At 51.0% G+C, this 16,139-nt stretch overlaps 2 protein-coding genes across 4 annotated transcripts in view; one reads left to right on the top strand and one right to left on the bottom strand.

Moving 5' to 3' along the window:
- Window positions 1-408, top strand: part of LOC139754268 (nicotinamide riboside kinase 2) — an 88,365-nt gene extending 87,957 nt beyond the window's left edge. The window contains exon 6 of one of the 2 annotated variants that reach the window (XR_011713876.1): window positions 105-408. The gene's annotated coding sequence lies outside the window, so the exon portion shown is untranslated. The remainder of the gene's footprint in view (window positions 1-104) is intronic. The other variant, XR_011713870.1, reaches the window with a different exon arrangement.
- Window positions 1-16,139, bottom strand: part of LOC139754269 (uncharacterized) — a 125,386-nt gene that overhangs the window by 17,883 nt on the left and 91,364 nt on the right. For both annotated transcript variants that reach the window (XM_071671641.1, XM_071671640.1), the window contains one exon: window positions 5,390-5,445. In XM_071671641.1, coding sequence (XP_071527742.1) covers window positions 5,390-5,445 — 56 coding nt within the window. The remainder of the gene's footprint in view (window positions 1-5,389; window positions 5,446-16,139) is intronic.

Genomic DNA, 16,139 nt, shown 5'->3' with positions numbered 1-16,139 from the left:
TATTGCTTCCTTCTTTACCCACACTGCTCCCTTCCTGAATGTTTTTGGTATTACTTTCAATTTCTGGATAAAAAGAAAGATTCTTACATTACCTTTCTATTCAGATCTTTATCACTGGATCCGATAATGGAACAACCTGAACAAAATACTCTACCCTGAAAGTGCACATGTGAGAACTGCCATGAACTTCAATGTACAAATATCCTGCACAACTACTGTGCTATTTTCAATATGTCCATAGAAGGAATCTCCCCTAAGATCCATCCAGCAGTGAGGTTTGCCATCCTAGGGTCAGAAGACTTGATTTTTCATTTCCACCCTAATGAGGGTGGGTAAAGAAACCAAGTCCTCTATCCTTAGGAGTGGAAACCTCACATCTGGTTGGGTCTTGGAGAAAATAAAAGATAAGCTTTACATTGTTTAGTCTCTGCTTCCCTGAACAATAGGAGGTTAGACACCCAGCATCTTTTTATGAGTTGCCATGTGTGTCTTCCTTCCATGCAGTCCTTCAATCTGGATTATTCCCATCTGAACCTTGCAAGCAATCAATCTTCCAGAGAAAGGGATAACATTTATTCCTCCAGTTTTACAGTCTTTTTCTCTCCTACTATCATATGGTTTGAATAGCTGGGGCTAGGCCTGCAATTCATATGGGAATGTAGTCATTCAGTCTGTCAGATAAGAAGCTGACTTCTACTTGATTCGGTAGTGAAGGCAGGCAGAGATGGGGTGAAGGCAGTAAGTATAATGGTGCAGGCAGGCAGGCAAGCATGGCAGAAGGCAGGCAGAGAGATGGTAAAGGCAGCAAGCATAACGGTGCAGGCAGGCATGCAGATAGGGGGCTGAGGACAGCAAACATGGTGGTGGAGGATGGAAGGGACTGAGGGTAACAAGCATGGTGTTGGAGGGAGGCAGGCAGGGGAGGAACTGAGGGCAGCAAGCATGGTGGTGGAGGAAAGCAGGCAGGGAGAGAACTGAGGGCAGCAAGAATATTGATGGAGGGAGGCAGGCATGGAGAGGGCTGAGGGTAGGAAGCACGGCGGTGGAGGGCGAGAGGAAGGAAGAGGGCTGACGGTAACAAGCATGGTGGTGGAGGGAGAAGGCTGACGGCAGCAAGCATGATGGTGGAGGTAGACAGGCAGGGAAGGGGCTGAGGGTGGCAAGCATGGTAGTGAAGGCAGTCAGGTAGGGGTGAGAGCAGCATGATGGAGGAGGCAGGCATGGAGGGGGCTGAGGGCAGCAAACATGGAGGTGGAGGAAGGCAAGCAGGAAGGGGACTAAGGACAGCAAGCATGTTGGTGGAGAGAGGCAGGCAGGGAGGGGGCTGAGGGCAGCAAGCATATTGATGGAGGCAGCCATAAAGGGGGCTGAGGGAAACAAGCAAAGTGGTGGAGGGAAGCACTCAGGGAAGGGGCTGAAGGCAGTAAGCATGGTGGTGGAAGAAAGCACCCATGGAGGGGGCTGAAGGCAGCAAGCATATTGGCAGAGGCAAGCAGGCAGGTAGGGGGTAGTGGGCAACAAGCATAATGACGGTGGCAGGCATGGAGGGGGCTGAAGGCCGTAAACATATTGGTGGAGGCAGGCAGGCAGGTAGGGGGTAGAGGGCAGCAAGCATAATGGTGGAGGCAGGCATGTAGTGGGTAGAGGGCAGCAAGCATAATGGTGGAGGCAGGCATGTAGTGGGTAGAGGGCAGCAAGCATAATGGTGGAGGCAGGCATGAAGGGGGCCGAGGGCAGCAGGCAGGGAAGGAGACAAGGGCAGAAAGCATAGTGAATTTAAGGCAAGTAGGAAGGGAGGGGGCTGAGGACAGCAAGCATAGTGGCGGAGGCACGCATGGAGGGTGCTGAGGGCAGCAGGCGGGGATGGGGCTGAAGGCAACGAGCATGGTGGTAGAGGGAGGCAGGCAGGGAAGGAGCAGAGGGTAGCAAGCACGGCGGTGGAGAAACGTAGGCAGGGAAATTGTTGAGGGTAGCAAGTAGGGAGGAGACTGAGAGAAGCAAGCATGATGGTAAAGGGAGGCAGGCAGGGAGGGGGCTAAGGGTTGGAAGCACGGTACTGAAGGTAGGCAGAGAGGGGGTGAGGGCAGCAAGCATAATGGTGGAGACAAGCAGGCTGGGAGAGGGCTGAGGGGTAACAAGCACGGAGGTGGAGGGAGGCAGGTAGGAAAAGGGATTAGGGTAGGAAGCACGGCGGTGGAGGAAAACAGGCAGGGAACTTGTTGAGGGTAGCAAGCACGATGGTGAAGGGAGGCTGGCAGGGAAGGGGGCTGAAGGCTGAAAGCATGGTAGTGTTGGCAGGCAGGGAGGAGGTGAGGGCAGCAAGCATAATTGTGGAGGCAGGAATGGAGGGGGCTGAGGACAACAAGCATGGTGGTGGAGGATGGCAGGAAGGGAGGGGACTGAGGATAGCAAGCATGATGGTGGAGGGAGGCGGGCAGGAAGGGAGTTGAGGTCAGCAAGCATGGTGGTGGAGGGAGGCAAGCAGAGAGGAAGTTGAAGGCATCAAGCATGGTGGTGGAGCAAAGCAGGCAGGGAGAGAACTGAGGGCAGTAAGAATGTTGATGGAGGGAAGCAGGCAGGGAGAGGGCTGAGGGCAGTAAGCATGGTGGTGGAGGTAGGCAGGCAGTGAGGGGGCTGAGGGCAGCAAGCATGGTAGTGAAGGCAGTCAGTCTGGGGCCAGAGCAGCATGAATGTGGAGGCAGGTATGGAGGGGGCCGAGGAGAGCAAGCACGGTGGTTGAAAGAGACAGCTGATCCAAGCAAGCATAGTGGTGGAGAGGGCTGAGGGCAGCAAGTATGGTGGTGGAGGCAGGCACGGAGGGGGCTGAGGGCAGCAAGCATGATGGTGGAAGGAGGCAGAAAGGAGGGGGGTAGATCGAAGCAAGCACAGTGGTGAAGGGGGCTAAGAGCAACAATCATGGTGGTTGATGGAGGCAGGAAGGGAGGGGGCTGAGGGCAGTAAGCATGGTGGTGGAGGTAGACAGGCTGGTTAGGGGCTAAGGGTAGCAAGCATAGCGGTGGAGACAGGCATGGTGGGGGCCGAGGGCAGCATGCAGGTTGAATGGAAGGTAGGCAGGGAAGGGGATAAGGGCAGCAAGCATAGTGAATTTAAGGCAGGCATGGAAGGTGCTGAGGGCAGCAAACATGGTGAATGGATGGCAGGCAGGGAGGGGGCTGAGGGCAGCAAGCATGGTAATGGAGGGAAGCAGGCAGGGATGGGGTTGAGAGTAGCAAGCACAGCGGTGGAGGGAGGATGCTGAGGTTAGCAAGCATGATGGTGGAGGCAGGCAGGCAGGGAGGGGGCTGAGGGCTGGAAGCAAGGTAGTGAAGGCAGTCAGGGAGGGGGTAAGGGCGCAGCAAGCATAATGGTGCAGGCAGGCAGGTAGGGGGGTGAGGGCATGAAGCACGGAAGACGACAAGCAGGGATGGGGTGAGGGCAGCAAGCATAGTTGTGGAGGCAGGAATGGAGAGAGCTGAGGGCAGCAAGCATGGTGGTGGAGGGAAGAACCCAGAGAGGGGGCTGAGGGCAGCAAGCATAGTGATGGAGTCAGGCACTGAGGGGACGCTAATGGCAGGAAGCATCGTGGTGGAGGAAGGCAGGCAGATAGAGGGCTGAAATTAGGAAGCATAATGGTGGAGGGAGGCAGGCCGGGAGAAGGCTCATTGCAGCAAGCATGACGGTTGAGGGAGACAGACATGAAAGGAGCTGAGGACGTAAGCAAGCATGGTGATGGAGGGAGGAAGGTAGGGAAGGGGCTGAGGGTAGCAAGCACGGCGGTGGAGGTACGCAGGCAGGGATATTGTTGAGGGTAGAAAGCATGGTAGTGGAGAGAGAGGTAGAAAGAGGGTTGAAGGCAGCAAGCATGATGGTGGAGGGAGGCAGGCAGGGAGAGGGCTGAGGGCAGCAAGAATGGTGGTGGAGGGAGGGAGGCAAGGAGGGTGCTGAGGGCAGCAAGCATGGTTGCGGCGGAAAGCAGGCAGGAAGGGAGCTGAGGGCAGGAGGGAAGGTGGTGGAGGAAGGCAGGTAGGTTAGGGGCTTAGGGCAACAAGCACGGTGGTGGAGATAGGTAAGCATGGTGTGGTGGAAGGAGGCAGGCAGGGATGGGGCTGAGAGCAGCAAGCATGGTGGTGGAGGGAGGCTGATAGGGAGGAGGCTGAGGCCAGCAAGCATGGTGGTGGAGGGAGACAGGCAGGGAGGGGGTTAGAACCACAAGCAGTATGTTGGAGGAAGGCAGGCATGGATGGGGTGGAGGGCAGCAAGCACGGTAGTGGATGGAGGTAGGCATAGAGAGGGCTAAGGGTAGCAAGCATGGTGGTGGAGGGAGACAGGCAGGGATGGGACTGAGGGCAGCAAGCATGATGGTGGTGGGAGGTAGGCAGGAAGGGAGCTGACTACAGCAAGCATGGTGGTAGAGGAAGGCAGGCAGGGAAGGGGCTGAGAGCAGCAAGCATGGTATTGGAGGAAGGGAGGAGGGAGCAAGCTGAGTGCAACAAGCATGGTGGTGGAGGGAGACAGGCAGTGAGGGGCTGAGAGCAGCAATCGTGGTGGTGGAGGAAGGCAGGGACCAAGAGGGCTGAGGGCAGCAAGCATGGTGGTGGAGGAAGGCTGGCATGGAGAGGTGAGGGCAGCAAGCATGGTGGTGAAGGGAGGGACGCGGGGTTGGGGCTGAGGGCTGCAAGCATGATGGTAGAGGGAGGAAGCCAAGGGATGGGGCGGAGGGCAGCAAGCATGGTGGTGAAGGGAGGCAGGCAGGGATGGGACTGAGGGCTGCAAGCATGGTGTTCGAGGAAGGCAGGCAACGAGTATGGTGGTGGAGGGAGGCAGGCATGAAGAGGTCTGACGGCAGCAAGCACGGTGGTGGAGGAAGGCAGGCAGGGAGGGTGCTGAGGGCAATAAGCATGGTGGTAAAGGGAGGCAGGTAGGGAGGGGGATGATGGCAGTAAGCATCGTGGAGGAGGGAGGCAGGCAGGGAGGGGGCTGAGGGCAGCAAGCACTGTTGTGGAGGGTGGTAAGCACGGAGGGGGCTAAGGGCAGCATGCATGGTTAAGGAGGGAAGCAAGCAGGGAGGGGGGTTCAGGGTAGCAAGCATAGTGATTGAAGGAGGCAGGCAAGCAGGGAGGGTGTTGGGGGCAGCAAGCAGGGAGGATGTTGAGGGCAGCAAGCAGGGAGGATGTTGAGGGCAGCAAGCAGGGAGGATGTTGAGGGCAGCAAGGATGATGGTCGAGAGAGGCAAGCATGGCGAGGTCTCAGAGGAGCAAGCATGGTGTTAGAGGGAGGCAGGAATGAAGGGGTGGTGGGTGCTGAGAGTAGCAAATATGTTGGTGGAGGGAGGCAGGTAGGGAGGAGGCTGAGGGAGGCAGGGAAGGAGCTGGAGGCAGTAGGCACTCACCGACGTGGAGGGTGGCCAGCACGAACACCACACACAGGATGGACTTGGCGTTGCTCCTGGGGAAACAGAGTACGTACATCAGTTATCTCGTCTCACACAGAGGGCGAGCATGATCAGTGTCATCTCAGAGACTAACAACAAATCTCACAATACGTGATCAAAGTTGTGAGTAATCATACACCAAGTGCAGGAGGCTTCCTTGCCCATTATTCTGCTACCTCCCTTACTGTTGCCACACACAATATGCACATGTGTGACTCCAGCCTTGACATTAGGGGCATAAGTACCAAGGCGCGACCTGTACCCTGCAGACCTTCACATTAAGCGTAGCCTCAGACACCATCAAGGACCCTTCACAATTCCCTGAACTTGGCTGGACATCAAAAATACTCACAGTGGGACCACTCCAACAACCCTCTCCACAAAAAAGTCATGTACTCTCCCAAATGAAACGTCAATTACCTCTGTGACGTGTTCTATTATCACCATTGGTCCTCAAGCACTGAGGCAAAGCTTACACCCTGCCACCTGGTGACCATGGCGACCCCTGGGGTCACAACCGTGGTCCTGGAATTAGCTCAGTGAGTGGATTGGCTGGAGACATTAGGCGTGCTCCCCTGCCTCTGGATACGTCTCCTCACAAGTGACTTTCCCTCATCCCTGTCTCTGGTAGGATCGCCAGAGGCACTTTTACAGCTACCCTTAGAGGCAGCTCCTTGGAACTCCAACAGGAACTGAGAGGAAGCTGCATTACAATGGGAAATGAGCAATACCATCCCCAACCTCCTGCAACATAACTTCTATTCAACTCTCATCTTCCGAACTACCGGAACCTCAACAAGGCCTCATCCCTACTACTACACAACCACTACAGCAACAATTCCCTACTTGTGCAACATCACTGAGCCTTGACAACACTTCCTCCATTCCTCAGCAGACGTATGAGATCAAGCAATTACTCTTATCTCCTATGAGAACCCTGAACGTGCACTTGTAGATAATCTGCCTCCTTAAGTTTCATATTCCTACACCAGTATCATGGAACACCTGCCTCACCTACCGTGAACCAGCATCACAGGTCACCTGCCTCTACTACCATGAACCAGCATCACAGGTCATCTGCCTCACCTACCATGAACCAGCATCACAGGTCACCTGCCTCACCTACCGTGAACCAGCATCACAGGTCACCTGCCTCACCTGCCGTGAACCAGCATCACAGGTCATCTGCCTCACCTACCATGAACCAGCATCACAGGACACCTGCCTCACCTACCGTGAACCAGCATCACAGGTCACCTTCCTCACCTACCATGAACCATCATCAGGTCACCTGCCTCACCTACCATGAACCAGCATCACAGGACACCTGCCTCACCTACCGTGAACCAGCATCACAGGTCACCTGCCTCACCTACCATGAACCAGCATCACAGGACACCTGTCTCACCTACCGTGAACCAGCATCACAGGTCACCTGCCTCACCTACCATGAACCAGCATCACAGGACACCTGCCTCACCTACCGTGAACCAGCATCACAGGTCACCTGCCTCACCTACCATGAACCAGCATCACAGGACACCTGTCTCACCTACCGTGAACCAGCATCACAGGTCACCTGCCTCACCTACCATGAACCAGCATCACAGGACACCTGCCTCACCTACTGTGAACCAGCATCACAGGTCACCTGCCTCACCTACCATGAACCAGCATCACAGGACACCTGTCTCACCTACCGTGAACCAGAATCACAGGTCACCTGCCTCACCTACCATGAACCAGCATCACAGGACACCTGCCTCATCTACCGTGAACCATCATCACAGGTCACCTGCCTCACCTACCATGAACCATCATCACAGGACACCTGCCTCACCTACCTTGAACCAGCATCACAGGTCACCTGCCTTACCAAAAACCAGCATCACAGGACACCTGCCTCCTTCCGTGAACCAGCATCACAGGATATCTGCCTCACCTACCATGAACCAGCATCACAGGACACCTGTCTCACCTACCATGAACCAGCATCACAGGTCACCTGCCTCACCTACCATGAACCATCATCAGGTCACCTGCCTCACCTACCATGAACCAGCATCACAGGACACCTGCCTCACCTACCGTGAACCAGCATCACAGGTCACCTGCCTCACCTACCGTGAAGCAGCATCACAGGACACCTGCCTCACCTACCTTGAACCAGCATCAGGTCATCTCCCTCACCTACCGTGAAACAGCATCACAGGACACCTGCCTCACCTACCGTGAACCAGCAACACAGGACACCTGCCTCACCTACCGTGAACCAGCATCACAGGTCACCTGCCTCACCAACCGTGAACCAGAATCGCAGGACACCTGCCTCACCTACCTTGAACCAGCAACACAGGACACCTGCTTCACCTACCATGAACCAGCATCACAGGTCACCTGCCTCACCTACCGTGAACCAGCATCACAGGACACCTGCCTCACCTACCGTGAACCAGCATCACAGATCACCTGCCTCACCTACCGTGAACCAGCATCACAGGTCACCTGCCTCACCTACCGTGAACCAGCATCACAGGACACCTGCCTCATCTACCGTGAACCAGCATCACAGGACACCTACCTCACCTACCATGAAACCGCGTCACAGGTCACCTGCCTCACCAACCTTGAACCAGCATCACAGGTCACCTGCCTCACCAACCTTGAACCAGCATCACAGGACACCTGTCTCACCTACCATGAAACAGCGTCACAGGACACCTGCCTCACCTACCCTGAACCAGCATCACAGGACATCTGCCTCACCTACCATGAACCAGCATCACAGGACATCTGCCTCACCTACCGTGAACCAGCATCACAGGTCATCTCCTTCACCTATCATGAACCAGCATCACAGGACAACCTGCCTCACCTACCGTGAACCAGCATCACAGGACACCTGCCTCATCTAACGTGAACCAGCATCAGAAGTTACCTGCCTCACCTACCATGAACCAGCATCACAGGACATCTGCCTCACCTACCGTGAACCAGCATCACAGGTCACCTCCCTCACCTATCATGAACCAGCATCACAGGACAACCTGCCTCACCTACCATGAACCAGCATCACAGGACACCTGCCTCACCCACCGTGAACCAGCATCACAGGACACCTGCCTCATGTACCGTGAACCAGCATCACAGGACACCTGCCTCACCTACCATGAACCATCATCACAGTACACCTGTCTCAATTACCGTGAACCAGCATCAAAGGATACCTGCCTCACCTACCGTGAATCAGCATCACAGGTCACCTGCCTCACCTACCGTGAACCAGCATCACAGGACACCTGCCTCACCTACCATGAACCAGCATCACAGTACACCTGTCTCAATTACCGTGAACCAGCATCACAGGACACCTGCCTCACCTACCATGAACCAGCATCACAGGCCACCTGCCTCACCTATCATGAACCAGCACGATAGGTTACCTGCCTCACCTACCATGAACCAGCATCACAGGCCACCTGGCTCACCTACCATGAACCAGCATCACAGGACACCTGTCTCACCTACCATGAACCAGCATCACAGGCCACCTGCCTCACCTACCATGAGCCAGCATCACAGGACACCTGCTTCACCTACCATGAACCAGCATCACAGGACACCTACCTCACCTACCGTGAACCAGCATCACAGGACACCTGCCTCACCTACCGTGAACCAGCATCAGAAGTTACCTGCCTTACCTACCATGAACCAGCATTACAGGACAACCTGCCTCACCTACCGTGAACCAGCATCAAAGGACGACTGCCTCTCCTACCATGAACCAGCATCACAGGACACCTACCTCACCTACCGTGAACCAGCATCACAGATCACCTGCCTCACCAACCATGAACCAGCATCACAGGACAACTGTCTTACCTACCATGAACCAGCATCACAGGACACCTGTCTCACCTACCATGAACCAGCATCACAGGACACCTGCCTCACCTACCGTGAACCAGCATCACAGGACACCTGCCTCACCTACCATGAACCAGCATCACAGGACACCTACCTCACCTACCGTGATCCAGCATCACAGGACACCTGCCTCACCTACCTTGAACCAGCATCACAGGTCACCTGCCTCACCTGCCGTGAACCAGCATCACAGGACACCTGCCTCATCTAACGTGAACTAGCATTAGAAGTTACCTGCTCACCTACCATGAACCAGCATCACAGGACACCTGCCTCACCTACCGTGAAGCAGCATCACAGATCACCTGCCTCACCTACCGTTAACCAGCATCACAGGTTACCTGCCTCACCTACCATGAACCATCATCAGGTCACCTGCCTCACCTACCATCAACCAGCATCACAGGACACCTGCCTCACCTACCATGAACCAGCATCACAGGTCACCTGCCTCACCTACCGTAAACCAGCATCACAGGACACCTGCCTCACCTACCATGAACCAGCATCACAGGACACCTGCCTCACCTACCGTGAACCAGCATCAAAGGACACCTGCCTCACCTACCTTGAACCAGCATCAGAAGTTACTTACCTCACCTACCATGAACCAGCTTCACAGGACACCTGCTTCACCTAACGTGAACCAGCATCACAGGTTACCTGCCTCACCTACCGTGAACCAGTATCACAAGACACCTGCCTCACCTACCGTAAACCAGCATCACAGGACACCTGCCTCATCTAACGTGAATTAGCATTAGAAGTTACCTGCTCACCTACCATGAACCAGCTTCACAGGACACCAGCCTCACCTATCGTGAACCAGCATCACAGAACACCTGCCTCACCTACCATGAACCAGCATCACAGGACACCTGCCTCACCTACCATGAACCAGCATCACAGGACACCTGTCTCACCTACCGTGAACCAGCATCACAGGACACCTGCCTCACCTACCGTGAACCAGCATCACTGGTTACCTGCCTCATCTACCATGAACCAGCATCACAGGTTACCTGCCTCACCTACCATTACTATCATCACAGGTCACCTGCCTCACCTAACATGAATCAGTATCACAGGACCCCACAAGTATCATCCATCGTCTATCCTGGCACCACCACCACAGAGTCTAATCCCACGTCCGACCACTGCTGCCACCACTACCACAGAGTCTAGTCCCTCGTCCGACCTACTGCTGCCGCCACCACCACCACCACCACCACAGGTCTCACCAAGCATCTGACCTGCCACCGCCACAAGTCTAAACCTCCAGGTAGGGTAGCCAGGTCACCAGGAGCAAGGTCTTCTATGGGGCTCGGTGATGGCGGCATCCCAGGGGGGGGGGGGGGGTGAGCAGTGCAGCTTTAACGTTGACTCAAACATGTTTTCATCTGCCCCCGAGTCCCAGGTAGTTAACACGCCCCAGGCTCCTTGTGGCTGAAGCCCACGCCTCAGTGCCACGCATACACTCCCAGAGAGAGAGAGAGAGAGAGAGAGAGAAAGCAGTCCTTTATACTAGGACATATAGATCATCTGTATAATCGAAGCAAGTGTTCGGAGGAAATGAATGCACAGCATCTGAACAGGACTCCTAGCTGAGAGAGAGAGAGAGAGAGAGAGAGAGAGAGAGAGAGAGAGAGAGAGAGAGAGAGAGAGAGAGAGAGAGAGAGAGAGAGAGCCTGGTGTCAGAGAGCGCCCGTCTAGGATCAATAGAACATTACCAACTAAAAATAGCGTACATAAAGGCAGGAGGTTCCTCCCCCATGATCCTCCCCCCGCCAGGGTAATACAACAGAGTCTGGGTTAATACATCACCATCCTCCTGCTGGTCTGCAGCACATCACATCCGGGAATAATAACTGTTTCCACCAAGACCACCTCATACATGATGTAATGAACCGTCTTCGTTATCAATGGGCAAACTACGGAATTATCTCGTTTACAAGTCATGATTTAAAGCACAATAATATTCAAAATCAATATATGTATATATATATACACACACACACACACACAATCCGAGGACCCTTATCCATAGGGCTCCTGCAGCTTCAAGACTGAGCTACACTCAGTAGCAGGGACAGACTGGACTCATCTGAAGCGAGAAGCTCTCAGTCGAGACTGTATTGGATTTCCTTGACTAATAATGATACAGCCTCGCAATGTAATCTGAACCGGGCGAACTCCGGCTCCACCATATAATATATATATATATATATATATATATATATATATATATATATATATATATATATATATATATATATATATAACACGTTTGCTATTAATGAAGGATAAAAGGGAGAAGGCAAGTCCTCGGGCATTTGAAGAGGTTCGAAATCCTTCTCCCAAACGACTCCACGTATCACGGAACGATCATCTTTTCCACTCGCTCCTCTCTTCCTTTAGCTCCTTTTTTGTCTGATTCCGTCAAGTCCCTACTCTCGCAGAGGGCTTTTGTTCCTGCCCTACAAAACTTGAACAACTGGGTCACTGACTGCGTCGGCAGGAGAGTCCAAGTTCTGCATATTCAGAACTTCGAAGGGTAGCTGCCATCTCGTAGGACAACCCTCTCATTCATAAACTAGGCTACGGGGAGGCAACCGCCCTATTGTTCGACGTCGTTATATAGTTCCCTCACTCAACAGTCTCTTCCTCACTCGAGACAAAAGATCAGGGCTGACTGCTCATCTGTTCCTCAAGAGATCTTCAACTGTCTTAGGTCAGCAGATCTTCCGCAGGCACCACAACATTTCTTTTTCTTTCTCAACAACATTCTGGGATAATAGTAAGGTTATATTAGAATATCGTCATGGAAATTTGACTTCTTTCCCCTTTCAGCACGACGGCACGGCCCTTGAGCACGACAGTGCGACCCTTTGAGCACGACGGCACGACCCTTGACCAAGACGGTACAACCCTTGAGCAGCATGTTCACATCCTTAGTTAAGCTGGCGTCCCGGATTTTGACTTATTCCCGTGGTCAATGCAAAGGCCAAGCCATCATACCCAAGGGCCGAGCCATCGATGATGCTCAGTGGCCGTATCGTAATATTATTACACTCGTCAATAATTAATTTATTCAAGAAAGCTCTGCCGTTCTCTTCCTTACCTTAAACCTTAAGCAACTAACATGGACTTTAAACCCGTCTGCGTCACTATGTAATTATTCACTGTATATAGAAAAAGATCTTTGCCTAATTTAACAGTATCATCTACACGTACCTTAAAGATATTCACTAAATACTCAGACTTTACTAAAAGAAAAGAAAAAAAAATCAGCTGTAGATTTTTGGGTTGTATTTTCATAGCAGAGAATACTCAAGTGAATTTATGCCAACAGCCATTGTCTCCAGAAATACACACACCTACAGTGCGGTATAGGCAGCTCACCCGCTGGCCGCTTGTCCCACAGTATCGCCAGTTAATCCACTGAATGCTTTTCCCAGAGTATCTGCAGTTCACCCACTGACCGCTTCTCCCAGAGTATCGGTAGTTCACACGCTGACCGCTTCTAGAGTATCGGTAGTTTACCCACTGACAGCTTCAACCACCATATCGGCCGGTTACCCACAATATCGGCAATTCAACTACAGTATCCGTAGGTTACCCAACCTTCGGACACGATCCGAAAAGACGGATGATCCGCCCATTACGCCAGGCTAATTCCGGACAAATGCGTCATTCGTCGTACAAGATGGAGTCACTTTAGACAACAGAGCTATGAACACTGAACGAAAATGCTAGTCAGGAATCTGTAGGTCCCTGGACATAAATGGCATTGATCAGATAAGCTGTGGTCCTTGGACATAAATGCTAAGTATCAGATAAACTGTGCTCACTAAATGCTACCAGCTCGATAAGCTGTCCGATAAACTGAGGTCACTCGACAAAAATGCTACCCGTACCTGTGTCATTACAATAATGCTAGCTGCCAATAAGAAGTGGTCACTGGACAAAATGCTTGTTGTCTGATAAACTGTGGTAACATCAAAATTATCCGATAAATAATGGGCACTGGACATTACTGCTAGATGTCCGATAAGTTGTCACTGGACAAAAATACTAGCTGTCCGATAAGAAGTGATCATTTGACCAAAAAACCTGTCGTCCAAGTTTGTAGTCATTGGACATAAATAACAGTAGTCTGAAAATTATCAGTTAGCATTTTCGTTCAATGATCACAACAGATAACTAGTATTTATGTCCAACGACGTAAATACTAGTTCGATATGATGTAGTTGCTGGACAAAATATCAAGCAGTCCGATAATCAGTGGTTACCTGACAACTGCTGGCTGTCCATGAAGCTGTGGCCGTTATTGGACCAAAGTAATAACAGTCTGGTTATCTATACATAACCCATCAGTGATGTCCATCACAGTTAGGCTGTGGATGTAAGTACCTGGACCTGCGTGTTGCGGCTTCCAGCAGTATAAAGGACCAACGACTCACTCCAGCAGCTTCAGAGCGACCAGGACTGTGAGGGTTTGACTATACCAGGTATGTATGACTATGATTGGATTTAGTTTCCCAAACTACTTTGTTCTTTGTAATCTCATTTATTCTCCTTCCTAAAATGTACATCTGCTATATTCGCAGCTGTGTTTATAGTACAGATCCGCGAAAACAGTAGAATTTTTGAGAATATTTATGTTAAGAATATGCCGGACAGCAATTGTAAATAAGTTTGCTCGCGCACATTCACACACATTCGGTCTTATAAGCGCCTTATTTACGTTAGGGGTCCACAGACGCAAAATGTCTGGATGCATTAAGGTTAAATAATTTAAGTAACGTAAATAAGAGCTAACTTAAAATGAATTACCTCTCCTCAGTTAAGTGTTTAAAAAAGTGTGGTGAGTCGAGTGTGAAGGAGTGAGTAAAGAAAACGGAGTCATAACAGCAGACGTGTATTGAGATGTATGACGATAATATTTTGCCCCAACCTTCACCAACCGTCTTGCTTATATGTGCCTGAGGCGCAGCCAGCCGCCCAGGAACTAACATACCGTGCCATGCATTATGCATGGTCATGATGTTGTCTCTGATACACCAGGTTTATGTGACACACATACACATGACACGGAGACAAGATAAATACATATAAATTTGTAAGAGGCCATGACGAAGTCCACACTGAAAACAGTTCTCTGATACGAGAACAGAGACCAGAACAAGAGGTCAGACCTCGAGGTTAGGAGAGATGCAAGGAAACATTTCGTATGTAAAAGGGTTGTGCTAAGAGTAAGTAAATGTGACAACTACAATATATATATATATATATATATATATATATATATATATATATATATATATATATATATATATATATATATATATATATATTGGAAAGGATCACAATTTTGCGCGTGATCAAGATATTCCTACGAGTCCACGGGGAAAATGAAACACGATAAGTTCCCAAGTGCACTTTCGTGTAATAATCACGAAAGTGCACTTGGGAACTTATCGTTTCATTTTCCCCGTGGACTCATAGGAATATATATATATATATATATATATATATATATATATATATATATATATATATATACAATTATTTTTCATATTTTTTTTCATACTCTGTCACAGTCTCCCGCGTTAGCGAGGTAGCGCAAGGAAACAGATGAAAGGCCCAACCCTCCCACATACACAGGTATATACATACACGCCAAACTCGCACATATACATATCTATACATTTCAACGTATACATACACAGACATATACATATATACACATGTACATATTCATACATGCTGCCTTCATCCATTTCCGTCGCCAACCCGCAACACATGAGGTGGCACCCCACTCCCCCCGCGCGCGCGCGAGGTAGCACTAGAAAAAGACAAAAAAAGGCCACATTCGTTCACACTCATGTCTCTAGCTGTCATGTGCAATGCAACGAAACCACAGCTCCCTTTCCACATCCAGGCCTCAAAGAACTTTCCGTGGTTTACCCCAGACGCTTCACATGCCCCGGTTCAATCCATTGACAGCACGTCGACCCCTGTATACCACGTCGTTCCAATTCATTCTATTCCTTGCACGCCTTTCACCATCCTGTATGTTATGGCCCCGATCGCTCATAATCTTTTTCACTCCATCCTTCCACCTCAAGTTTGGTCTCCCACTTCTCGTTCCCTCCACCTCTGGCACATTAACCTCTTTGTCAATATTTCCTCACTCATTCTCTACATGTGACCAAACCATTTCAATACACCCTCTTCTGCTCTCTCAATCACACTCTTTATTACCACACATCTCTCTTACCCTTTCATTGCTTACTCGATCAAACCACCTCACACCACATACTGTCCTCAAACATTTCATTTCCAAAACATCCACCCTCCTCCGCACAACCTTATGCATAGCCCACGCCTCGCAACCATGTAACATTGTTGGAACCACTATTCCTTCAAACATACCCATTTTCGCTCTCCGAGATAACGTTCTCACCTTCCACACATTCTTCAACGCTCCCGGAACCTTCGCCCCCTCCCCCACCCTGTGACTCAATTCCGCTTCCATGATTCCATTCGCTGCCAAATCCACTCCCAGATATCTAAAACACTTCACTTCCTAGATTTTTCTCCATTCAAACTTACCTCCCAATTTACTTGTCCCTCAATCCTTATTCACATTTACCTTCAGCTTTCTTCTTTCTCACACTTTACCAAACTCAGTCACCAGCTTCAGCAGTTTCTCACTCGAATATATACACTGAAGTGAATCTATGAGAATGGCCATTATGTCTAGAGAGAGAGA

The sequence above is a fragment of the Panulirus ornatus genome, chromosome 16 (assembly GCF_036320965.1).
Source record: "Panulirus ornatus isolate Po-2019 chromosome 16, ASM3632096v1, whole genome shotgun sequence".
Classification (NCBI taxonomy): domain Eukaryota; kingdom Metazoa; phylum Arthropoda; class Malacostraca; order Decapoda; family Palinuridae; genus Panulirus; species Panulirus ornatus.
Note: the sequence above shows the minus strand (reverse complement) of the source record. Positions and strands in the feature narration are given on the sequence as shown.